The sequence below is a fragment of the Ruditapes philippinarum genome, unplaced genomic scaffold (assembly GCF_026571515.1).
Source record: "Ruditapes philippinarum isolate M1 unplaced genomic scaffold, ASM2657151v2 ctg5169_1_1_1_1, whole genome shotgun sequence".
Taxonomy (NCBI): domain Eukaryota; kingdom Metazoa; phylum Mollusca; class Bivalvia; order Venerida; family Veneridae; genus Ruditapes; species Ruditapes philippinarum.
The window spans coordinates 75,476-103,385 of record NW_026866764.1 but is presented as its reverse complement, the minus strand read 5'-3'; the positions used below and the strand labels follow the sequence as shown (position 1 = coordinate 103,385).

The 27,910-nt window shown below is 33.9% G+C and overlaps 1 protein-coding gene across 2 annotated transcripts; it reads right to left on the bottom strand.

Annotated features, from left to right (window-relative positions):
- Positions 1-355: 355 nt before the first annotated feature.
- On the bottom strand, positions 356-27,910 carry LOC132733602 (uncharacterized). Of its 2 annotated transcripts, none has more exons than XM_060720262.1 (3): positions 27,557-27,910; positions 20,418-20,588; positions 356-812 (listed from the first exon to the last, which is right to left on the bottom strand). In XM_060720262.1, the coding sequence occupies exons 1-3, from the start codon at positions 27,621-27,623 to the stop codon at positions 586-588; spliced, it is 465 nt and encodes a 154-aa protein (XP_060576245.1). In that variant the 5' UTR covers positions 27,624-27,910; the 3' UTR covers positions 356-585. The 2 variants fall into 2 exon arrangements, with proteins under 2 accessions (XP_060576245.1, XP_060576243.1); XM_060720260.1 differs by lacking the exon at positions 356-812 and adding an exon at positions 12,217-12,651 and having other exon boundaries at positions 27,557-27,897.

Here is a 27,910-nt window from a genome sequence, read left to right as displayed (position 1 = left end):
GGCACCTGGTTCTTGGACGTGACACATCGCCTTGATGTGGTAGACATTTAAACCAAGTTATTTCAAAATCCCTCAATGTATGACAAAGTTACAGTCCGGACACAAATGAAGTGGGGACGCACAGACGGACGGACAGACGGTGCGATTATATTATGCCTCCCTTCGAGGGCATAAAAATTAAATTAAATTATTCAAACGTTTGACATTGAAGGTCAAGGCCATTTATAGATCAAAGTCAAATACACTAGTCTGGTCTTTTGAAATGTCTTGTCCAAAAGGATGTTGTGTCCGAGTATGAAGGCACAGGACAAAATCTTTTTTAACAAAGTTGGCATGGCAACGGAAACGACACCAATTAATTATTTTAAATTATTTTTTATTAATAAATTACAACTACGTACATACTAGATAACAATACAATAAGCATTTCCTAAACATACAATTATACGATCTATATTTTTCATCTACATGTATAATATATAAAATAAAGTTTTACTTATTTAAATGTACATACATGTATATAATAATAACAACATATTATTACTAATATTTTTTTCATAGAAATGTTTTTTTCTTTCTAAATCACTATCTTACATTATAATATTGCACTAGTGACGTCACCAGAAGTATCATTGTCAAAAATGGTATCATGCACACGGACGCTCGTAGTCGGACAGAATGGTTGCACGCATTTTCCGTGCACGACATCATGCATCCGCGGTAACGAACATCTTCGAAATTAAAGTCACCACACTGGCTGTCAAGTGAGGATAGTGAACATCCACGATACACCATTTCTTTATCATCATTCACTGTAATAAACAAAATAAATAGATAGTGAACATCCACGATACACCATTTCTTTATCATCATTCACTGTAATAAACAAAATAAATATAGTGAATTACATCCACGATACACCATTTCTTTATCATCATTCACTGTAATAAACAAAATAAATAGATAAATTACATCTACGATACACCATTTCTTTATCATCATTCACTGTAATGAACAAATAAATAGACAAATAACATTCACGATACACCATTTCTTTATCATTTCTATATAAACATTGAAGTATTAGATAAAATAAATAGATAAATAACATGCACGATACATAATTTCTTTATCATCGTTCACTGTAATAAACAAAATAACAAGATGAATAGTGTCCACGATACACTAAGATGGTTAAAGGTTATTCTATTTTTAGTTCTGTTGACCCCTAAAAGGACCAATTGAAATGGCATGAGCAAATTTATGTGTGACTGTCACAAAGATGCTACATCCAAATTTGATATAAATCTGCCCATCAGTTTCAGAGAAGAAGATGATAAGTGACGCATGACGACGGACGACGGACGCCGGAGCACCCCCCCCTTGATACTTTAAGCTCACCCTGAACCTTCGGTTCTGGTGAGCTAATAAATTACATCCAAATATTCACGAAACAGCATTTCCTTTTCATCATCCACTGTATAAATAAAATAAATAAGACAAATCACATATAACATTCTGAGAGAAGATAAGGAAACACGAATTCTTACATATCGAAATTTATTAATATTATATTATAAACTAATCTAAATAACTACATAGCATGTCCCCTTGATAAACTTTAATAATATACAAGGCAAACGAAAAGGACTAGGTTCTGAGTTCAAGCTATCGAGAACAACAAAATTGGGACTGAGTGGTTGATTTGATAACGTCTTCTGTCCGCTTGAAATTATTTTCAGCTTAACTAAAGCACTTTGATAATGTTACATGATGCAAAGTATATAGGTGTTTAAGTTAACATGCAAAGACATGGTATTTTTTCCTGCAAGAAATCTAATGGAGAAATGTTTTTGCCAAAATCAATGGGTAGATATTTTTATTTTTTCTTTAGCATTTATCTAAATAAACCAAGCATGCTATTAGACAATTTTTTGATTGTGTTCTTAATTACAAAAGCACTTGGAATTTATTATGCCTTCGTGACTAAGTCGTTAAATAAGGTCATATTGCCATTGCAGGTACAAAACCCACCGGGTATTATTTCATGCGAAGAACCTGGCTAATCGAAAATCAAAGGTGCCAGCGTGTCCATGTAATGATGACATAACAGTGTCAGCACAGCTTTAAACAAGAAAAAAAGTTTATTATTCGGTTTTACCTGGACTTATCTGGAACGGGAATAAAGGCGGGGTTTAAATATGACTATGAAAACGGACTACTATATTGAAGAGTTTGGATAGATGTAAATTGTTGCTCGTTCTTTCAGATCTAGCACGGAGTATATAACACCGTACTTCGGGGTAATTCGCACTTCGGGATCCAAACCCAAAGTGCGTTACGTACTTTGGGTCTAAACCCAAAGTTCGTTGAGTATTTAAGGGTCAAATTATAATCCCAACATACATTGCATAGGTACATATGAAATTTATAACATCCAACTGTCGGCCGTACTTTTTGGGCCATAAAATATCAAAATAAATAAATTGAATTTTAGTGATATTGTAAAGAAATATCTTATATTTAATGCCAATAGTAAACTAAAAATAAGGATGAAGTAGGAGAAATCAATTATGTGACCTATAGAGTAGAGGCCTATAAGTACGATTTTAAGCTTTGCCAATACCCTGATCATTGTAGCGATTGCATGACACAGATATTTCAATCTTAATAAAATCCAAATCCTTTTACCATAGATTCTGCCGACCCCTCATTGACGACCCCTCTTAAAATCTGGATTTTCCCTATTTCTAGTTACATCAATGCATGATATGGGAGGTAACATTTCTATATTAAATAATTATACTTCTTTCTAAGATGAAAATATCTGCATTGAAATGAATACAGCGGGTTCCATCCTGGCATCGCTGAGAAAAATGGAATATTCAAGATGGCTTCCAAGATGGCTACCTTATTATAAGAATTCATCATGTTGATCAAGATAATAGGTGCAAATGTAGATAAAATCCACGTCCATTAATAGCAAAAATCATTTTAAACACTTATGAGCCAATTTTCGGGAAATACGGAATTAATCTCTTTTCTGATATGGTGGTTATTTCAAAATGGCAGCATTTTTGGTGGTACATAAAACATAATTATATATATTTTGTAAAACCTTACAAATAAACTGTAAGATTTTATTGATTCAGAGTATGAAATGCCTCTCCTGTAAATTAACGTTTACAAAAAGTTTCACTCACGAGTGCCATTTCATTTTTAGACTTAAAATGGTGTCCAAGATGGCCACAAATTGAAAATATAAGTCACTACGGACATTTAAATATGTATTTAAGAATACGCTCGTACTTTAAAATAACTAATGCTAGCAGTTGCTTTTCAACATGGTAAACGTTTTCGTTATCGACGTCATTAGGCCCAAATATTTAGGAAAATCGAAAATTGTGAAACAAGTTTGAAATGGATTTAAAACAGTAGCCTTCACACAACTTTACTTTAATGAATGATACTTCTAACTTATTTGTTACCTGTCAATTAAACAGCAATTGCATTGTTGAAATTAATATGCAATGAGATGACATTTACTGCATTTCTTTACATCTTTATCATATTTCATTTAGGGTTCAATATGGCTCCAGAACTTATTCTGTAAATGGCTGACAGAACAAAATGCATCGAAACGTCTGTCATATCTAAGACAACATTTACAATTCAAATACTGTAGTTAGTTATAGAGTCACAATTTTTGTGATATTTAAATTGGTAAAATTCATGAAACATTATCAATTACATTTAATAAGCAACATTTTTTTAGAGTTCTGATACTTCAAAATAAAAAGGCACTAACTAAGATTATTTAATTGCATATTGATGCATCTAAGTATCGTATACGCAGCCGTAAGGGAAGCGGTGGCCTTGTGGTTAAGGTGTCTGCCTCTCACCTCAGGGATCATGGGTTCGAGTTATAATCGGGTCATGACCATGTTTCTTCATATGACACCAGTACTGGTTTGTTACAGGAAGCGGACTCGATAATGATTAATATAAGAAACCCATTTTTCGATTTTGATCCAAAAAAGCGTTTTACTCCAAAGTGCAGAATGACAGGGTTAAAAGTTGCATAATATGTTATGAAACAGTCCGCGATTATGAAACGTTTGCGTCAATGCAAATTAGCACCGTGACATTTCTTTTTCATATTGTTTTCGTAACTTCTGTTAAAACTTCAAAAGTACCATTATAAAACATTGTATCATGACTAGGAGTGGGCTCACCACAAATAAAACTTATAGGGACAATATTTCTTGACCTTACAAAAGCATTTGACTTAATCAATCATGAATTGTTATTAAAAAAACTAAAAGTGTATAAAATAGATAAAAATTCAATTTTTTGGTTCAGATCATATTTAAGTAATCGTTCACAACAAATATGTGTGTCAGGAAAATACTCTAATGCTCAAGATGTTACATCTGGTGTACCTCAAGGCTCAGTTTTAGGCCCTCCTCTTTTCATTATTTACATAAATGACATGCCTTTGCACTTATCACATTCCATTTCAAATATGTTTGCTGATGACACTTCCATTACAGTATTTGGACAAGCTATCAATTCAATCTGTATAAATCTTCAGTCTGACCTTGACTCTATTCAACAATGGTGTACCAGAAATTCAATGATTCCAAATGCCAAAAAAAGCAAAGCAATGATTATTTCCCCTTCACATAATATCTATAATATCATTAATAACTCTAGTGATTTCAACATCACTCTGCAAGATGAAAGCATTCAATTCTCAGAAACAGAAAAACTTTTAGGAGTCCATGTTGATCATACACTTAATTGGAAAACACATGTCAAGATGACGCTGAATAAATGCAATCCTTACTATATCTACTTCTGAGAATTAAACCATTTCTAAATCTTCAAGTTAGGAAAATGTTCTTTAATGCATACATTCTTCCTCATTTAGACTATTGTTGCACTATTTGGGGTAATTGCAGTAAGGAACTCTTAAACGACATGTATAAATTTCAAAAACATGCAGCAAGAATAATACTTGATAAAGATTTTGATACGCCTACTGATGAGTTATTTTCTGAATTAAACTGGATGAAATTCTCTGATAGAGTGAATTATAAAAAAATGCCATTTTAGTATACAAGTCCCTAAACAATCTTCTCCCTGATTATATGCAAAATCTTTTTACAAATACAGAAAATAAATCATTAAGATCATATGAACAAAGACTTCGTTTAGTCCCCAAACCAAGAATTGAATTCTGCAGAAAATCCCTATCATATTCAGGCTCCAAATTTTGGAACTCCCTCCCTTTAAACATAAGAAATTCTTCCAACTTACAAACATTCAAAACTAATTATCTTAAATGGTGGTTCTCTGGTGGGTACCAAATAATCTAGCTATGTTTAAATATCACATATATACATGTATGTCTCATAAAATGTACAATTTCATACTTTCAAATGTTTGTTTTCATTTTCTTATTGCATTTTTCAATTACTCTACTTTTCTATGTTGTATAACTTGTATACATTAAGTTTTCTTTCTTTGTTTATATAAATCTTTGTTTGTAACTGTATATATGTACATTTTTGATAGAGGCTCATAGGGAATACTGGGCTTGCCTAACTATGTTGCCTCTTTAAATAAAGTCTTTATTATTATTATTATTATTATTATTATTATTATTATTATTATTATTAAATAAAGTTAAGGTTGATGAACCACACTTTATTTTCAAGAGCAGAGTACCAGTCTGGTAGCGAAATGAGTTACAAAACAGTGGACTAGCTATGTAACATTGTTATTTTCACAACTTACGTAACACTTACGAAACGTACTAGTATGTATTTCTAGAGTTGAAAACGCATGTTACGGACACTGATAAGGTAATAGATAATTGCATCTGCCGAAAAGTGTACTAAAAGAATACACCAGACGCACGTTTCTTGCAAACACGTGACCAACAAACCCGTACCTGGAGCAATATTGCTTAAGAGAAACATGGTGAAGTTTTATCTGAGTATAACCTAACTGAAGATTCCTAACTAAAGGTCCCTAACTGAAGGTCTTTATCTTAGGTTAATGTTAATAAAGATAAGTCTACAACTAAAGAAAAATATCTATAATTAAAGCTTTACGTAAAGAGCTAATTTGCATTGACGCAAATGTTTTATAATTGATATTTCACGAAACTGAACTGTTTCATAACATATCTTGCTAATTATTACCACGAGCAAGACATTGAAGGAAAAACATTTGAAGCCCCTTGTGGTGAAAGAGTTGCCTTTAATAGTTGAGACATAAGAACTGCAGCCATCGTTTATCCCTGCGTGATCGAGCCGACAAAATCGGTTCGAAAAATTTGAGTTCATGCGTCTCTTAGCTCCAGCAGGTGAGACGGTTTCGACAGGTGGTGTTGTTTTTAAGTTTGTAACACCCGAGGTAAGTCAAAATCATCTTTTCTGTTTCGGGGTCATATAACCTAGCTATGTTTATCACACACCCGTGCCGATTTTGCAACTCCGTAAATACGGTATTGCACGGCCGTGCATATATTTTGACGTGACGTCATTAGCATTATACAAACATAGTGTAAAGACGCACTAAATGTTAGCGTTATACTATAGGCGCGTCAATGAAAAATGACTCTGATTTCACGTTAAACGGCCATTTTTTTGGGGTATGTGATAAATAGAATATTAAATCCGTGTAAGTTCATAAATGAATTTATTGCACTCGTTGAATAAAATAATATTATGCTCGCCAGAGGCTCGCATAATATAATTTTATTCATCTCGTGCAATAAATTCAGTATTGAACTTACACTCATTCAATATCCTCTATATATTGAGTTGGTGCGTCGTAAATCCAAACAAACCAAACCAAAACCATTAAAATGCTAATTGCCTGTTTCCAAATTCTTCAATATATGTAGGCTGTCATATTCATGGTCATAACCGTACCTGATGCACAAAATGACATCTAAGGTAATTTGTACTTGCAGAAAAACAATGGACGATCATCATTGTCGCATGGACAATTGATAAGATTTGACTATTTTTACCCGTACACCGCCCGTTCTAAGGCAATCATAATGGACAATTTAATACCGCATGGTAACAAAATTGACGACAAAAGAAAAGATCTGCCATGTTTTGACGGGTTGCCTAACTATAGAATTGATATAATATCTTGAATACCAATGTGTAGGCTCCTAAGGGGTAAACATTATTCGGAATATTTCTCTTAAAAGAAGAAACATTAGAGCTAAATTATTCAGGAATACTTTATTTCACAAAAAATATTTTCGAATAACCGACTGAACGGCGATTCATAGCAATCTTGTAAATTCTGTTAATTCTAAAATTTGTTGTTTGTGTTAAAGTTATACAAACACTGTTACATACGTTTATGAACCGGTTGGCACCTGCATAGGACCACCGAGCTTCTTCAAATGTTCACACAGATTTAAAGATCAGGGTCAAGGTCAGGAGGAAGGTTCACTGGTTATATTGATATGGCTGGGGTTTACTTATTGTGACGCAAAAGAGAGGGAAAGCGACAGAAATATCATATTTAGATGCTTGTTCATTGGTTACTATTTTCTGGGGATTCATATTGTGACAAAGGAAATGTTTTTTATGTTTGACTATAGATCATCAAAACATTCGGCAATCTGATTAATACTCGGGGGCTACGCCCCCTCGTACAAATCAGATAGCCTCGTGTTCGATGCTCTTTCTATTACTTAAAGTAGCAAAATGTTAACAAAGTATAATTTTGCCTTCGATATAATAATAATTAAATTCGCTATAACTGTACTTATAATTTAATATATAAGAGGGTGCGACATTTAATCCGATTAAAATTATAAAATATTCTTTTAAACGTCACATGGTACATACCATTTGGAGGTCAATAGCAGGAAATGTAGGAGTCATAAATATACTAAGACGGGGACTATCTACAGAAATTGTGTATCAACAAGAGAAATAACTCTTACTACAATGCAAAGACATGCGTCCAATAGTTGTCTTTCTTTTAAAATGCCGGCAAAAACCCGGCATACCTGTATGTTTTAGGGCGACCCCAGTCAATAAAAGAAAGTTAACATCAATTTTTGTTTAAAGACATACAGAATATTATGTTGTTGTGAGCAGCGCAGGAAATATACACCTAGCGAGACCGAAGAATAAATTGCCGTAAAAATGCTACAACGTCATTACCTTTAATTACTAAGACAAAAAGAAATTCAGTGTATTTGTGTGTATCCAGACTTCAATGAAATAGATAGACTATTAGCAATCAAAACACTGACAAACTCTAATAAAAGTAAAACCTTTACCAGTAACCGTGAAATATAAAATATTAATATTGGTAATCTGTTATCAGTGCATGTATTAAATATTTGATATAGAACTAGAACTTAACAATATTATACAGGACGAGTACACAGGTGGGAACAAAACATTTATGGAAACACAGGGCTGCGAAAAAGACAAGGCACGAAAGGGTGGGGGTGTACGGGCGCCTCCCTCTTAAAATTTAGTAAATGACGGTGTAAAATAGTGCATTTTGTTGTGTTTAGACACTCATTTGTTTTTTTTTCTGTCATTAAACGCGAGAGATATATTCAGGATCAGAGTTGTCCCTAGACCCAAAACTATCAATTTCATAAGTATTAAATGATCTATCTGATTCAGATTCACACAATACGCGTAAGAACGAAAAGGAATTTAATCCGTATTTAATACTCATCTTTGGTATAAATGAGTTTCTATCTTTTGAAGTCTTTAGCTAATACGATGATTAGTCCATTTACTTTTGCGAGGAATTGAGAAGAAAATAATAATCAAATATTCAATTCTAATCGTAACATTCGGTAACAAAAATTTCTGGCCCCGACGGTAAATCAAAGTGCTGAAAGCACGGGATGCGACGAGCATGATTAAGCTTCATAAATTTTGTTTATTTCATCGGTTCTTTATTAATAAACTGTAACATAAAAGCTTTCGACATATCCCGACATTATGTTTGTGCTTTATATGATTAAGTCTTTGTTAAGGTGTTATTTGGTTAGAGCCATCTACATTATCGGTTGCTCTCAAATTCCATCTGTAGTCATTGTATAATTCCATACGCGTCTGAGGGCGCGTCCGTCGCAAAAAAGAGGAAATGATATATGATAGATTCATTTTTAACAATAAGAGTGTCTTTACACACATGCTTAGTATATTTTCCCTATAAAGTTTAGAAACCGACCCGCTGTGTCCTGTGTACACAATTTGACTTAATTACAAATTTAATTGATTTAAATTCTCAGAGGGAGGTTTAAACGGACACAATATATATTTCAATTCAAGCTTAATCAGTACTTTTTGCAAGGTTTTGTTTTAAATTATGTTGAAAAAATATTACAAATTACATTTAATGTTAATAATTTGAAAAAAAGTACTATTTACATTATATACGAACAAGGGATATCAGTGATGATATGTATCGCCTTATAATAGCCAATCGCATGTTCACACTTTTTTATTCAAGGGCAATAACTCAGCAGAAAATCATTCAAGCGAAAAAACTTGTGTATTATCCGAAAGTACTTGACATCCCATCAATCCTGTAAAGTTTCATTGACATTTCATTCATGGTATAAGAGGTATAAGAGAGGTCCTGTCAAATATTATTAACATCCTATTCATTCAAGGGCCTTATCTGGGCCAAAATCATTCAACCGGAAAACACGTGTAATACCAATCAATCCTGTAAACTTTCATTGAAATTGCATATTATGGTGGGTTCATATCTCGATTTTGCGTTAGACCCCAAAGTTCGGTACGATAGGGTTAAAAGTTGCATAATATGTTATGAAACAGTCCATGATTATAAAACATTTGCGTCAATGCAAATTAGCACCGTTACATTTTTTCGTATTGTTTTCGTAACTTCTGTTAAAACTTCAAACATACCATTACAAAACATTTTAATTATCATTTTTTAATTGATATTTCACGAAACTGAACTGTTTCATAACATATCTTGCTAATTATTGCCATGAGCAAGACATTGAAGGAAAACCATTACAAGTCCTTGTGTAGAAATAGAGAAAATAAGAATCCCTAAAGAAAGCCCAAAACGACAAAATTGAAAATGTTGCAGACTCGGTTTGATTGAGCCTGTTTCATGGACGGTACTGTAAAGTGCAAACTACCGTCCACGCCCGCTCTTAGCACCTTGTGTAGAGTTGCATTTAATGGTTGAATAATAAGAACTGCAGTCCCGTTCATCCCTGCATAAGAGGAGTAATCCGAACAATCTTTAAACTCCTACAAAATTCAATGAACCATAAAATGCCGATGGTATGCACAACAATACTTGGTACTGATCAATCCTGTAAAGTTTGGATGAAATTGCACCAGAAGTTGTTGAGAAGTAGTCCCGGACAAGTTTTGTGACGGAGGACAGACAGACGTTAGAGAAGTTATCCCTATATGTCGCCACTACTCCGTAGACACAAAAAATCATCCTTTTTTATTTAAAAAAAATAGCATAAATTAGAATTAAATCCTTGATTCTCTAGTCAACTTTTTTACGCGTTAAGTTTTCATTTGGTTTCTAGTTGATAGTAAACTCAGATATATATATAATGCCGCATTGACATTCGCTTCGTAATAATATATGGCTTCCGAGACTTCATATGTGGTACTTCCGGGACATCATATCTGATATTTCCGGGAATACATATATTTTCTTGACGCTTTATAATTTTGCTGCTTGTATGTGGCTTTTTGAATATAAACAGCAAGACACATAAACAGTTAGACACTTGAAACAACAAGAACTGTCACCCAAGTGACGAATGTCCGCGAAAAGGTTTCTTAAGCATGTAGGTATTATGAAAAGAAAAGAGAATGAAAGTAACTAATTGCTGAATATTGTTATTTGTATTATTGTACCTGTAATCTCTAATTGTGATAGCATGAACCTTCAAAATATAAGTGTGACCTTGACCTTTGAAGAAGAGACGTGATTCCTGGACGCGATAAAATGTTGTTATGAGATAGACACCTGTGCCAAAGTATTTCATAATCCCTCAATGCATGACAAAGTTACAGTCTGGACATGATTGTTGTGTAGGTGGGAACACACGGACATGAGCCTTAGCCGCGACACATTGTCTTTTTGTGTCAAGTTATTTTAAAATCCTTCCATGCGTGACAAAGTTACAGTCCGGACATGAATGTATATCTTCAAACTCTTTCCGAGAGAATGAGTACCTTCAAACTATAAGTGTGACCTTAACCTTAAAGGTAGGGACATGGGTCTTTGTCGCGACATGGCGTCTTGATGTGGTAGACATTTATGCCTAGTTATTTTAAAATCCTTCGATGTATGACAAAGTTACAGCCCGGACACGAATGTGTGTACCTATGAATTCTAATTGTGATAAAGTGAATTTCAAAATGGTAGTGTGACCTTGACCTTAAATGTAGGGACGTGATTATTGGACGCGACACATCGTCTTAATGTTGTAGACATTTATGCCAAGTTATTTTAAAATCATTCCATGCATGACAAAGTTACAGCCCGGAAACGATTGTGTGTACCTATTAATTCTAATTGTAATAATGTGAAACTTCAAAATGTTAGTGTGACCTTGACCTTTGAGGTAAAGACGTAATTCTTGCACGCGACACATTGTCTAGGTGTGGTAGACATTTAATGTCTAGTTATTTTAAAATCATTCAATGCATGACAAAGTTACAATCCGGACACGAATGTGTGTTACCTATTTACTCTTAAATGCGATAATGTGAAACTTCAAAAATGATAGTGTGACCTTGACCTTTCAGTTAGGAACGTGGCTCTTGGACGAAACACACCGTCTTGATGTGGTAGACATTTGTGCCAAGTTATTTCAAAATCCCTCAATGTATGACAAAGTTACAGACCGGACACAAATGAAGTGGGGAAACGCACAGACGGACGGACAGACGGTGCGATTATATTATGCCTCCCTTCGGGGCATAAAAAAATTAAATTAAATTATTCAAACGTTTGACATTGAAGGGCTAGGCCATTTATAGATCAAAGTCAAATGTAGCCTGGTCTTTCGGAATGTCTTGTCCAAAAGGATGTTGTGTCCAAGTATGAAGGCTCTCTATTAAGACCCAGAACAAAATCATTTTTTAAACAAGGTTGGCATGGCAACGGAAACGACACCAATTAATATTTTTAATTATTTTTTATTAATAAATTACAACTACGTACATACTAGATAACAAAACAATAAGCATTTCCTAAACATACAATCTATATTTTTCATCTACATGTATAATATATAAAATAAAGTTTTACTTATTTACATACATGTATATAATAATAACAACATATTATTACTAATATTTTTTTATAGAAATGTTTTTTTATTTCTATTTCACTATCTTACATTATAATATTGCACTAGTGACGTCATCAGAAGTATCATTGTTAAAAACGATGTCATGCACACGGAGGCTCGCAGTCCGACAGAATGGTTGCACGCATTTTCCGTGCACGACATCATGCATCCGCGGTAACGAACATCTTCGAATTTAAAGTCACCACACTGGCTGTCCAGTGAGGAAAGTGAACATCCACGATACACCATTTCTTTATCATCATTCACTGTAATAAACAAAATAGATAAATAAATAAATAAATAGATAAATTACATCCACGATAACCATTTATTTATACTCATCCACTGTAATAAATAAAATAATTATTAAAAAAAAAATACTTTCACGATACGCCATCATTCACTGTAATAAACAAAACAAAAAGATAATAACATCCACGATACACCATTTTGTATCATCAGAAGCGTAATGAACAAAATAAATAGATAACATCCGCGATACACTATTTCTTTATAAACATTGAAGTATTAGATAAAGTAAAAAGATAAATAACATCCACGATACACCATTTCTTTATCATCATTCACGGTAATAAAGAAAATAACAAGATGAATAGTGTCCAAGATACACTATTTCTTTATAACAATTAACTGTATAAGATATTTTTTTAAATAAATTACATCCACGATACACGTTTTCCTATGTCGTCATCCATTGTTATAACAAAATAAATAGACAAGAGTGCCATGATGGCCCCGAGTCGCTTAACAGAAACAACTGATTTTCAGTAAAAGATAAAAGACTACCGATAGTGGAACATTCGACCGTTGCGCACGAGAGTATACCTAAGAATGCTACAGACAAAGTTTGGTGATCATTCATTAATTAGTTCTGTGGAAGCAGACGTATTTTTAGCTTTAGCAGCCCCTAAAAGGGGCCAATCAAATTAATATGAGCAAACTTGATAAAACACTACCTAAGAATGCTTCAGACAAAATTTGGTGATCATCCATCAATTTGTTCTGCAGAAGGAGACATTAAAAAGTATTTCTATTTTTAGCTTTAGCAGCCCATAAAAAGGGCCAATCAAATTAATATGAGCAAACTTGATAAAACACTACCTTAGAATCCTACAGACAAAGATTGGTGATCATCCATCAATTAGTTCTGTAGATGCAGAAGTTTAAATGTTTTTATATTTTTAGCTTTAGCGGCCCCTAAAAGGGGCCAATCAAATTTATATGAGCAAACTTGATAAAACACTACCTTAGAATGCTACAGACAAAGTTTGGCGATCATCCATCAATTAGTTGTGTAGATGCAGAAGTTTAAAGGTTTTTATATTTTTAGCTTTATCGGCCCCTAAATGGGGCCAATCAAATTTATATGAGCAAACTTGATAAAACACTATCTAAGAATGCTACAGACGAAATATGGTGATCATCCATCAATTATTTCAGAAGGAGATGATGTTCAAAGGTTTTTCTATTTTTAGCTTTAGTGGCCCCTAAAAGGGGCCCAATCAAATTATTATGAGCAAACTTGATAAAACACTGCCTAAGAATGCTACAGACGAAATTTGGAGATCATCCATCAATTAGTTCTGTAGAAGGAGACTCTTAAAGGTATTCCTATTTTTAGCTTTAGCGGCCCCATGAAGGGGTCAATCAAATTAATTTGAGCAAACTTGATAAAAGACTACATAAGAATGCTACAGACAAATTTTGGTGATCATCCATCATTTAATTTAGTAGTAGAAGATGTTTAAGGTTTTTCTAATTTTAGCTCTGTTGCGGGGTCGATTGAAATGGCATGAGCAAACTGAAGTGTGACTGTCACAAGGATGCTACAGACCATATTTGAGGTAAATCTGTATCAGTTTCAGAGAAGAAGATGATTGTTGACGCATGACGACGGACGCCGGAGCATCCCCCTTTGATACCTTTAGCTCACCCTGAACCTTCGGTTCTGGTGAGCTAATAAATTACATCCAAATATTCATGAAACATCATTTCCTACTCATCATCCACTGTATGAATAAAAAAATAAGACAAATCACATAGAAGATCAGAAAAACACGAATTCTTACATATCTGAAAGAATTTTATAAATATTATATTATAAACTAATCTAAATAACTACATAGCATGTACCATCGATAAACTTAAGTAGCATACAAGGCAAACAAAGAGGACTAGGTTCTGAGTTCAAGTCATCGAGAACTACAGAATTGGGACTGAGCGGTTGATTTGATAACGTCTTCTGTCCGCTTGAAATTATTTTCAGCTTAACTACAGCACTTTGATAATGTTACATGATGCGAAGTATATAGGTTTTTAAGTTAACATGCCAAAACATGGTACTTTTTCCTGCAAGAAATCTAATGGAGAAATGTTTTTGCCAAAATCAATGGGTAGTTATCTTTATTTTTTCTTAAGCATTTATCTAAATAAACCAAGCATGCTATTAGACAATTTTTGATTGTTTTCTTAATTACAAAAGCACTTGGAATTTATTATGCCTTCGTGACTGAGTTGTTAAATAAAGTCATATTGTTCTCGAAAACATTGCCGCTCGTTATTGCAGGTACAAAACCCACCGGGTATTATTTCATGCGAAGAACCTGGCTAATCGAAAATCAAGGGTGCCAGCGTGTCCATGAAATGACATAACAGTGTCAGTATAGCTTTAAACACAACCATTCAAGAAAAAAAGATGATTGTCCGGTGCTACCTGGACTTATCTGGAACGGGTATAAAGGTGGGGTTTAAATATGACTATGAAAACGGAATACTATATTGATGTAAATGGTTGCCCTTTCTTTCAGATCTAGCACGGAGTATATAACACCGTACTTCGGGGTCATTCGCCCTTCGGGGTCCAAACCCAAAGTGCGTTACGTACTTTGGTGTCTAAACCCAGAGTTCGTTGAGTATTTAAGGGTCAAATTATAATCCCAACATACATTGCATAGGTACATATTCAATTCATAACATCCAACTGTCGGCCTTACTTTTTGGGCCATAAAAAAATCAAAATAAATAAATTGAATTTTAGTGATATTGTAAAGAAATATCTTATATTTAGTGCCAATAGTAAACTAAAAATAAGGATGAAGTAGGAGAAATCAATTATGTGACCTATAGAGTAGAGGCCTATAAGTACGATTTTAAGCTTTGCAAATACCCTGATCATTGTAGCGATTGCATGACACAGTTATTTCAATCTTAATAAAATCCAAATCCTTTTACCATAGATTCTGCCGACCCCTCATTGACGACCCCTCTTAAAATCTGGATTTTCCCTATTTCTAGTTACATCAATGCATGATATGGGAGCTAACATTTCTATATTAAATAATTATACTTCTTTCTAAGATGAAAATATCTGCATTGAAATGAATACAGCGGGTTCCATCCTGGCATCGCTGAGAAAAATGGAATATTCAAGATGGCTTCCAAGATGGCTACCATATTATAAGAATTCATCATGTTGATCAAGATAATAGGTGCAAATGTAGATAAAATCCACGTCCATTAATAGCAAAAATCATTTTAAACACTTATGAGCCAATTTTCGGGAAATACGAAATTAATCTCTTTTCTGATATGGTGGTTATTTCAAAATGGCAGCATTTTTGGTGGTACATAAAACATAATTATATAATTATTTTGCAAAACCTTACAAATAAACTGTAAGATTTTATTGATTCAGAGTATGAAATGCCTCGTCCTGTAAATTAACGTTTACAAAAAGTTTCACTCGTGCCATTTCATTTTTAGACTTAAAATGGCGTCCAAGATGACTACAAATTGAAAATATAAGTCACTACGGACATTTAAATATGTATTTAAGAATATGCTCGTACTTTAAATTAACTAATGCTAGCAGTTGCTTTTAAACATGGTAAACGATTTCGTTATCGACGTCATTAGGCCCAAATATTTAGGAAAATCGAAAATTGTGAAACAAGTTTGAAATGGATTTAAAACAGTAGCCTTCACACAACTTTACTTTAACCCTTTCCCCCATGAGCATATTGTGAAAAATGGCCATTTTCACTGAAAAGCCTCCTCTTACAAGTTCAAACTGCTATGAAACTATGAAAAATGCTTCAATACTAATCAAACTTGGCACAAATGTTGACTGGACCATTGCCTTTGTAACGACATGCTCAGTCTTAAATTTCCTGTTACCATGGCAACGAGGGGACATCTCAAAATTGCCAAAAATCACTATTTTGCCTCGATTTTTTCCATCAAAATTCATTTCAAAGTGCTGCAACTTCTCAAGGGATTGAGATAGAGTCAAAGGCTTTTCGGCGTTGGTTACACGTTACCTTATGATCGACCTGCGGTCATTTTAAGCCTCTCACAAGTCCAAAATTTTCTTGGCGATGAGGGGGACTCCGCCACCCTTCAAACCCCCCAAACAGAAGGGGGCACATCCCCCTTCTGGCAACCCCCTGATGTATATTTTGGATGGGGGCGGCGCCGAAAAAGTGCTCACTTTTTTTAGCAACATTTCTCAAACGAAAACATGTGTTTGGGGCCCAAATAGGACATTTTTTCACTATTTCAGGCCTAAAAAGGGGGGGGGGTCGAAAGTGCGTTAAAGTGAGGTAAAGGATTAATGGATGTTACTTCTAACTTATTTGTTACCTGGCAATTAAACAGAAATTGCATTGTTGAATTTAATATGCAATGAGATGACATTTACTGCATTTCTTTACATATTTATCATATTTCCTTTAGGGTTCAATATGGCACCAGAACTTATTCGGTAAATGGCTGACAGAACAAAATACTCTTCTAAACGTCTGTCATATCTAGGACAACATTTACAATTCAAATACTTAAGTTGGTTATAGAGTCACAATTTTTGTGATATTTAAAGTGGTAAAATTTAAGCAACAATTTTTTTTTAATTACTGATACGTCAAAATTAAAATGGCACTAAGTAAGATTATTTGATTGCATATTGATGCATCGTATACTAAGCCTTAAGGGGAGCGGTGGCCAAGTGGTTAAGGTGTCTTCCTCACAATCCAGGGATCATGGGTTCGAGTCCTAATCGGGTCATGACCATGTTTCTTCATATGACACCAGTACTGGTTTGTTGCAGGAAGCGGACTCGAAAGTGAATAATATAAGAAACCCATTTGCTCGATTTTGATCCAAAAAAGCGTTTTACTCCAAAATGCGGTATGACAGGGTTAAAAGTTGCATAATATGTTATGAAACAGTCCATGATTATGAAACGTTTGCGTCAATGCAAATTAGCACCGTTACATTTCTTTTTCATATTGTTTTCGTAACTTCTGTTAAAAATTCAAAAGTACCATTATAAAACGTTTTATCGTGACTAGGAGTGGGCTTACCACCAATAGAGTAAAGGTTGAGCAACCGCACTTTATTTTCAAGCGCAGAGTACCAGTCTGATAGCGAGATGAGTTACAAAACAGTGGACCAGCTTATGTAACATTGTTATTTCCACAACTTACGTAACACTTACGAAACGTACTAGTATATACCTCGAGAGTTGAAAACGCATGTTACGGACACTGATAAGGTCATAAATAATTGCATCTGCCATAAATTGTACTAAAAGAATACACCAGACGCACGTTTCTTGCAACACGTGACATACAAACCCGTCTCTGGAGCAATATTGCTTAAGAGAAACATGGTGAAGTTTTATCTGAGTATAACCTAACTGAAGATTCCTAACTAAAGGTCCCTAACTAAAGGTCTATATCTAAAGGTTAATAGAGATAAGTCTACAACTAAAGAAAAATATCTAAAATTAAAGCTTTACGTAAAGAGCTAATTTGCATTGACGCAAATGTTGCATAATTGACATTTCACGTAACTGAACTGTTTCATAACATATCTTGCTAATTATTACCATGAGTAATACATTGTAGGAAAAACATTACAAGCCCCTTGTGGCTGGAGTGTTGCCTTTAATGGTTGAATCATTGCAGTCACTGCAGTCACCGCTTATCCCTGCGTGATCGTAAAAGCCGACAAAATCGGTTCGAATAAATGGAGTCCATGCCTCCAGCAGGGGAGATGGTTTTGACCCCCAGTGTTGCTTTAAGTTTGTAACACTTGAGTTAAGCCAAAATCATCTTTTCGGTTTCGGGGTCATATAACCTAGCTATGTATACCGCGTTGGTGAGTCGTAAAACCAAACAAACCAATCCCAAAACATTATACGCTTTTTGCCTCTTTCCAAATTCTTTAATATATGTAGACTGTTTTTAAACATATTCCATATCCATGGTCATATTCAAACCGAACCTGATTTGAGGCGATTTGTCCTTCAAGAAAACAATGGACGATCACGTAGGTGGCGCGATAGCTCAGTTGGTTAAACCACTGACTATCACTCCTGAGGTCCCGGGTTCGATCCTGGGTTACACCCTTGGGATTTTTCAGAGACACTTTCAGTGTTTTCCACCTACATAGAGGTGTACTGGTAAGAAATCCAGGTAATCCTCGCATGTATCAGTGCTATACACTGGGCATGTAAAAGAACCAAGGGGTCTATTCAATAAGAGCTAGGGACTGGTTCCCGGATTCCCTTGTATCTTAAAGCTGTTTCTTAAATGTATACAATGTATACCTGCCTGTAACACTCGTAAGAGGGGTTGGCAGTATCCAGAGATAGATAGATAGATCATCATTGTCGCCGTTTCTGGACAGCGATATATACAATTAAAAAGATTTGACCAATTCTACCCGTACACCGTCTGTCCTTAGCCAATCTGAATGGAGAATTTAATACCACATGGTAACAAAATCGACCACAAAATGAAAGGGCCGCCATGTTTTGACGGGTTACTTACATACATGTATAGAATTGATATAGTATCCTTATGGACAAAGGACGAAACCAGTGTGTAACTCCTGAGGGGTAAAACATATTCGGAATAGTTCTCTTAAAAGAAGAAACCTTAGAGCTCTATTGTTCAGGAAGGAGGTTATTTCAAGTTTTTTCTTGAACGGCGATTTCTAGTACTTATGGAAGTACTAATAATTGTTATTTAATTGAATTTAAAGTTATACAGACACTGTTATATCCTTTCATGAGCCGATGAACCATCATTGTTTATCTTCATTTAATTTTACCTAAATTATAAGGGACTCGAAATAGCATGTGATCTCGTGAAATTTAGCAAAAAAATATATTATTACTTTATAAAATATTGGCGTTTTAAAATAAGTTGAACCAAAAAGCTTGATCCTTTACTTTATTCTTGTTTTGCTCTTTGTACAGTATTGTCAAAAACTGAAGGTACAGGACAATAGCTGAATTAATAACGGCCCGTTCAGGGGCATCTCATAAAATTTACTGAAGATTTCTTGAGAAAGTTGATTAGAAAGTTGAGTAATAGAAATTAAATCGTGTAAACATGTTTTATTACATTGGAGAACTAGTAATTCAGTAAATTGAACTATATGAAATTAAGGTATAAGGTATTCGGTATCGTTATATTTTTCTGGTCCTTTTGGATCAATGATTTCAGACGAAAATGAGGCGGTCCTAGGCGTCGTGAAGGATCACTCCTGAACAGACCAAATCAAACCTGTAATTTTGATGTTTTCATTGCATCCGAGGGATCTCCCATTTTCTTCTTTTTCTGATTTTTTTTACAATGTTACCTCATATCAACATGTATTTTATTTATCATGAATGAGACTTAAAAAAGTGATGGTGCAGCACAATACATATATACCGTATTCCGGTACATACCGGACAAGTCGCTTGAATGATTAATGGTTTAATCTCGCCTTTTCACCTGCCGAAATTCACTCTAAAACGTCGAATTCATCTTTTCACATTAATATATGATAATGAATGATAAATGTAAGAATCGGCGAAAAAAAACCCACAAAAAAACAACAAAAAACGATATTTTTCTTCTTTGTGATTATGATTTCTGAAAGGGTCTAGAGGTACAGCTCCAACACTGAAGTGAGAGTGAGTCATGAATTCATGAGTTCAAATATTTAAGAATTTTACCTGTTGTTCCTATAAGTTTGATGCAGAATTTTGCAGGGTACAGGCCAATGAATCCTTCCTTTCCCTGTTGACAGTCCTTCTTTAAGTCACCGTAAGCCGGATGGAACGGGTCGCCACAGTTCGGGTCACTATTGTTGAAGGAATAACAGTCGTAGCAGTCTAGGGCAATTGCTGAAAATAATTAATAATAATAATTAGTTTTCTTTTATATAAGATATAACAAGATATAAGACATAAAAATGAAAATAAAATGAAATAAATTATACATAAATGACTACATGTACAAAATTTTGTAGAAATCAGATGTGAAAGCATTTATAGACACCTTGAGATAAGAGTTGGTAATGTCTTGCAATTTTATTAAGTGACATTATGTCCATCCAATTGTAAATTTTGAGTGATGAGGCTGAAGTCAAAATATTTTGCCATAAAAGAGTCCAGTTCATACTTATAATAAAAAACCCAACTGAATCAAGACAATGCAATAGAGCGGAATGAATGTTAAAGGGACTGCACTGAGGTTTTTATGACATGACGGGACTGAAAATATTTATCGTGATTTGTATACCATTTGATGTTGGTCTGAACCAAAACCTTGTGTGCAAATTTTCAGATCATTCTATCACCCCGTTTTTTTCAGAATACTCATTATTTTTTGTGCAAAATGTCCCGAAATTCAAAAGCGTTGCAACGCTTTTCACATAAATCGGGCTAAGAATCTCACGAATATCGATTTTCAATACAATTCTAAAAATATTTCGTTTTTATCCTGTACATAGATTTCCATTTAAAATGCTCCACTTGATCTATGTGAAAAAATTAAAGTTATGTTTTAGGATTTTTAACCTAAGTGGAGCTCCTTAAACCTTCAATTGATAAGAAGAGTGAAACAGTCTTTTTATATTTAAGACAGTAACTGCTGTTATATTCTTTCTTTATCGTCCATTATAATAGTCAATGTTTTTAAAGGCACATTGTGCCTCAGACAGAAATTCATATTTTTTTTACTCTCAAGAAATAACAATCAAGTGTTTAATAATGTTTTAATAATGGATTGAGAGCATTTTAGATGTTAACAACTACAGAAAGTAGCGCTGAATATACAGTAATGTGTCATAAAGGTAACAAAAGGTAATCAAAATAGTATTTTGACTTCCATACACAATACTTTTTCAATACAATTATACCAATTGCCAACAGTGCATGCATAAGAATTAAAAGACAGTTCATTTATATGGCAATTAAGTACTTTTTTAAAAAATTGTAACAAGATACCAAAATTAAAATGTTTTTCAGTAATAAAAAAATATAATTTTTGAGGCATAATGGGCCTTTAAATATACAGCTTATATTCAGATCGTATCGACAACGAATACAATGAACATATTGCCACTTCAAGTAAAAAAGTTCACAACAATGATCAATCAAATTAAATAACAGATGATTAGGACAGACTAGCGACAACTGTGGTAAGCGAAAAGTGACTATTATTCATCATTATAAGTGGTAAACTTTTAATACATAAAGAGTGGTAAACGTTTCCGTTGCATGACAAGTGCTGACTGCTATTTTCACATGTGAGAGATAATCCTCTAAGAAGAGTACTGCTACTAAGTTAATCTATTTTATTAATGGGTCATATGTAAAAATACAAAACAATGAACATACAATACGTGAACTTAACACTAGTATACACTCGACCTAATGGGCCTATGAGACACAAATCATGAAAACAATTATTTGAAAACACGTGAACACTATAAAAGGAACATACATGTTTAGAAAAAAAAGGGAAAATGTAATAATGTTTAATCTTCTAATTGAAAAAATTTAAAGCTTTTTAAGCACTTAGTTTAACCACGACAGTGGTCTGTATAAGAAATCTAATGTTGTCCATAAATATATTTGACAGATATGAATACAATGCCTAAAATTTAAAGATACAACTGTACATTTTAAGACATTACTATTCATTTCAATATATTGAATTATTATAACATATCTTCTCATCAAATACATGTATATGTATCAGTTGTGTCTATTGCAAGACACGAGGTAACCTGCTATCAATACAACTGGCATTATTACATGTAAAGTGGTAAAAATATATTGTAACTTGTAAAGTGGTAAACTGCTACTAGAAGTATTGTAAAGTGGTAAACTGGCATATGTACATTGTTATTATACCATGTAAAGTTGTTAAATTGTATAATAGCGAAACAAGTGATTAACTGCTATCATAAGACAAAAGGAGGATTTGCTTTTTTTTAATTATTACACATTTTGCTATTATTTATCATAAAATAGTTAACTGCTATTATCAACCATTATTATTACACGTACATGTACATAAATTGATAAATTGCTATTGTTTCTTGTAAAGTGGTAAACTGTTATTATTCAATATAAAGTGGTTAACTGTGAAGTGATAAAGTGCTCATATATTTATTAGAACGTGCAACATGGTAAACTGCTATTGCCACTTGTGACAGCGGTGAACTTGACAGTCAGTGCAGACTTGAATACAGTGATCATGTTGTGATCACATATTTAATAAACGGAGTGAATCTAATTTAGGTGTTCAGACTTGACTACAGTGATTTTTAAAAAAATAAATTGAACATATACGCTATACAGGCCTTTGGATTGTCTGTAGGGAAACAGAAAGAAAATACCCATAATAAATATTAAGATTGAAAATATCACAATTCAGCCTTCAAAGTTATTAAATCTAAATCAAATATAAATATTGATTAAAATGCCATGTGGATATTGTCACTGAATTAATAATACAATTTTCCTGAAATATTGATCAGTTCTGAAACAATAAAATCATAAACAAAGCCTATCTATTCGTGGGATATAAAGAGAGCACTTCTACAAATCGATCGTGACTACAGGTTACTCAGTAATAAAGAAAATATACTAAATCAAGCATGGATAGTTATTAACAACCCCCAATCCCCCCAAAAATTAAATTAAAAAATAGAATTAAAAATAAATGAATATTGGACTTATATTGATTTCGTAAGACTGTATATAAAACAGATATCCCTTGTTAATATAACCACTGCATCTTCCTCCAATAAGAACAAATATTCCCATGTATACTTCGATGTCAATATCACAGTGCACCTTCCTCAAAATAAGAACAGACACAACCATGTCAATATAAGCAGTGCACCTTCCTCCAATATGAACAGATATTCCCATGTCAATATAACGAGTGCACCTTCCTCGAATACGAATAGATAACCCATGTCAATATAACCAGTGCAACTTCCTCGAATATGAACATATACCCCCATGTCAATATAATCAGTGCACATTCCTCCAATATGAACAGATACCCCCATGTCCATATAACAAATGTACCTTCCTCCAATATGAACAGTTATTCCCATATCAATATAACCAGTGCACCTTCCTCGTATATGAACATACTCCCATGTCAATATAACCAGGGCACCTTCCTCCAATATGAACAGACACACCAATGTCAGTATAACCAGTATACCTTCCTCCAATATGAACAGATACCTCCATGTCAATATAACCAGTGCACCTTCCTCATATATGAACAGATACTTTCATGTCAATATAACCAGTGCACCTTCCTCTAATATGAAGATACTCCCATGTCAATATAACCAGTGCACCTTCCTCTACTATTAACAGAAACAAATATCAATATACCCAGTGCACCTTCCTCCAATATGAACAGATACTCCCATGCCAATATAACCAGTGCACCTTCCTCCAATATGAACAGATATTCCCATGTCAATATAACCAGTGCACCTTCCTCCAATATGAACAGATACTCCCATGTCAATATAACCAGTGCACCTTCCTCCAATATGAACAGATACTCCCATGTCAATATAACCAGTGCACCTTCCTCCAATATGAACAGATACTCCCATGTCAATATAACCAGTGCACCTTCCTCCAATATGAACAGATATTCCCATGTCAATATAACCAGTGCACCTTCCTCCAATATGAACAAATACTCCCATGCCAATATCACCAGTGCACCTTCCTCCAATATGAAGATGCTACCATGTCAATATAACCAGTACACCTCCCTCCATTATGAACAGATACTGTCATGTCAATATAACCAGTGCACCATCCTCTAATATGGACAAATACTCCCATGTCAATATAACCAGTGCACCTTCCTCCAATATGAACATATACATCCATGTCGATATAACCAGTACACCTCCCTCCATTATGAACAGATACTGTCATGTCAATATAACCAGTGCACCTTCCTCCTATATGAACAGATACTCCCATGTCAATATAACCAGTGCACCTTCCTCCAATATGAAGATGCTACCATGTCAATATAACCAGTACACCTTCCTCCAATATGAAGATGCTACCATGTCAATATAACCAGTACACCTTCCTCCAATATGAAGATGCTACCATGTCAATATAACCAGTGCACCTTCCTCCAATATGAAGATGCTACCATGTCAATATAACCAGTACACCTTCCTCCAATATGAAGATGCTACCATGTCAATATAACCAGTACACCTTCCTCCAATATGACGTTTACTTAACCATTAGCCAGCTGGCTGCAACTTAATCTTCCAACGCGACCAGTGCAGACCAAGATCAGCCAGCACATCCGTGTCGTCTGATCATGGTCTGCACTGTTCCCTATTCGAAAAAGAGTTAATATATATGGCTAATGAGTAATTTTAATTAAAATATCAAAAACAAAAGAGACTTGAAGAATATAAAATAATAGCATTTCAGAGGCTGAATGGGCCTTTAATGCATAAATGTTAAAATATAGTTTAATTGAAATTCGATGTTTGTTGACTTCGAATATGATCCGGAAACCTATAAAACCTTCATATTAATTAGTCATTTATTGAGTAAACAATCCTCGGGGATTCCATCGTGAGAGGGCAATTACTCGGTAAATCAAACGAGATAAAGCATCGATTTAGGTTGCTGCTATTTTGTAGGACATTATCGAAGTCAGGTAATCAGCACTTCAAATGACGATATTACGGAAACTCTTTGAAGATTTCCCGCCAATAGTTGATTGCATTTAGCGCCAATTTATAATAGATTTTCATTAACATACCACCTCACAACATTTGACATTTGAGCTATTTCTTTGAGATTTTTTCCGCGAAAAAGAGGTACTGGAAGAATTAAATGCTTTTAAATTAACCACGTGGTCATTCAGGGAAGGTACAAGTTTGTTAATATAAATTATTCATGAGCTTATTTTCGTGTGTGTATGTGTGTGTGTGTGCTTAATAAAGTATCTTACCAGGTTCTAGATTTCCTTTGTAACACCGTCACATTAAGCGCTAAGCTCGCTAAACATAATTATTTATTAAAAACTAGCTAGGTGTTGTCAATTTATATATAATGTCAAGTAGATTATATAAAATAACGCCAAAATTAATTATCACATATTTGGGTCGTGTTTATTTCATAATATTACAAACAGAATTTTGGCTGGTGCATTCGATCCCATCTTTAAACAATTTTGCTAATATTTTTTTTTTTAACGCGGAATAAGCAATGATTGGCAATTGCCAAAAACGAAAAAGGGCAGTCTGGGATAACCTTTCCAGTAGATTGCGCTCTAATGGCTGTTTATTTTTTTGCAATTTTCGTAAAATTAAAATCCAATAACGAAACAATGGATAGTGCTTAATTAATGGAACTCGCACCGGTTACGTCATGGTATGCTACATTCCGAACACCTCGCCGATTGTTCATAATAATCTCGGAGTTAATACGAAAGTTGTTCGACCTCGGGACCATTGACGCAGACTGTATAATATTTGTGTAATGTACATCCAAAGAAGATGGTGTCTCTATTTCGTATAATGTTATTATAGTAGAATTGCAAAATATGTATGACATTGAAGGTCGATTAATAAACTAGTCCTTAATTGAAAGACTTCGCTTTTTCTTTTAGTTTTACGTTTATCGGAAAATGCGAATTTGACCAATGTGAAAAATAGCTTCAAATCCGCGGTTTTCGTCTAAATATTTGGACTAATAGTAAACCAATTATAAACAAATCAGAAATATCGTATACATTTTGTACTTCCTGTTGCTTAAACTAAACGAGTTAGTATATCAAGAAATTACCTTTTACTTGAATATCTATCAATTTATTTCATTTAAGTAGACGCTTTATGAATATAAACTAAATCAACAAAGATTTTACATACAATTTGTTAAAGGCACATTATGCTTCGAGAAAAGAATATATATATATATATCCTTCTATAAAAAGAGAAAATATGATTTTTATAAAATTTATTTTAATGGTTTAAAAGAGCATGCTAGATGCATTTCACCTGCAGAAAGAAGTTCTGAATGTGACATTATTTTACATAAAAGTAGCAAAATGTAAACAAAGTAGTATTTTGACTTCCATACAAAATACTTAACCACTTTGTCTTTACTTATTGCCAAAAAAATGATAACTAGCCAATGTGTAACTTTTTGTAAAATATAACCGGACATTAACAATAAAAACAACTTACAAAATAAAAATAAAAGCATTTCTGAGACAAAATGGGCCTTTAACATGTTTAGTTGGACCGAAATTTCACCCCCGTTCTGTCTTTCATGCTCGAGGTCCTTATCCGAAAATTGGCGGAAAGAGCCGGAAATTGTGATCGGGGCTTTCATCAGGGGAAGCAACCGCTGCGAGAAGTTGATATATTACGTCGTTAAGAGACACAGTTGATAAAATTAGATTCATTTTCAATACAAATACTTATAATCCTAGCAACAGATGTATAATCGAGTCAATACAAATTACATACAGCACGAATAAATAGTTGAAACGGAGATTCTCAATGTTTAAAAGAAAACCGTTTGCTAGTATAATATATCATGGCATCGAACATTTTAGTTAAATACGTTTCCTTGCTAAAGAAAATATATTTCAATATTTCCGATACACCTGGCGAGCTTTTCTGGTTTATACAACTAAACTCGTTGCCATGGGAACGAATATTTAGAATATTTCTCCTATTGGATTAAGCAAAAATCTACGTAATGTAAATCTACAAGGACGATTAGAACAAATATAAATACGCAGAAAACTAAAACCCAGAAATGTTACTTACCTCGATTCCATATCACTGGAAATATAGCCACATATAACATTCGTATGGCGCTGGTGACCGGGGCCATTTTGTCCACAATTGGTTACATATTGCCCGACGTATCTATCGTTTTAGTCCATTATTTCCGAGCATTGTATTGTTTAAATGATAAGCATGTAATCAGCAGAAAGAAGAAATATCTTTCTGTACACACAGATTGATTGTAGTCGCATACACGAGTAGGTTTAATAACTCGATAACAAACTTCCTGTGGATCTGCGAAAAATAGATTTTAACGGTTTTCTCCGAGCGTAGCAACGCATAGCCTCAGTCGGGTGCTAAAAATAAATCCAATAAATGGCGGTATTGGAGTTT

What these genes read in the sequence shown, in the direction of transcription:
- LOC132733602 (XM_060720262.1), bottom strand. Translation starts at nt 27,623, where the DNA reads ATGGCCCCGGTCACCAGCGCCATACGAATGTTATATGTGGCTATATTT. An exon ending in TCCAGTGATATGGAATCGAG is followed by an intron (nt 20,589 to 27,556) that starts GTAAGTAACATT and finishes AATTATTTTCAG; the next exon opens with CAATTGCCCTAGACTGCTAC. An exon ending in CAAACTTATAGGAACAACAG is followed by an intron (nt 813 to 20,417) that starts GTAAAATTCTTA and finishes TGTTTATTACAG; the next exon opens with TGAATGATGATAAAGAAATG.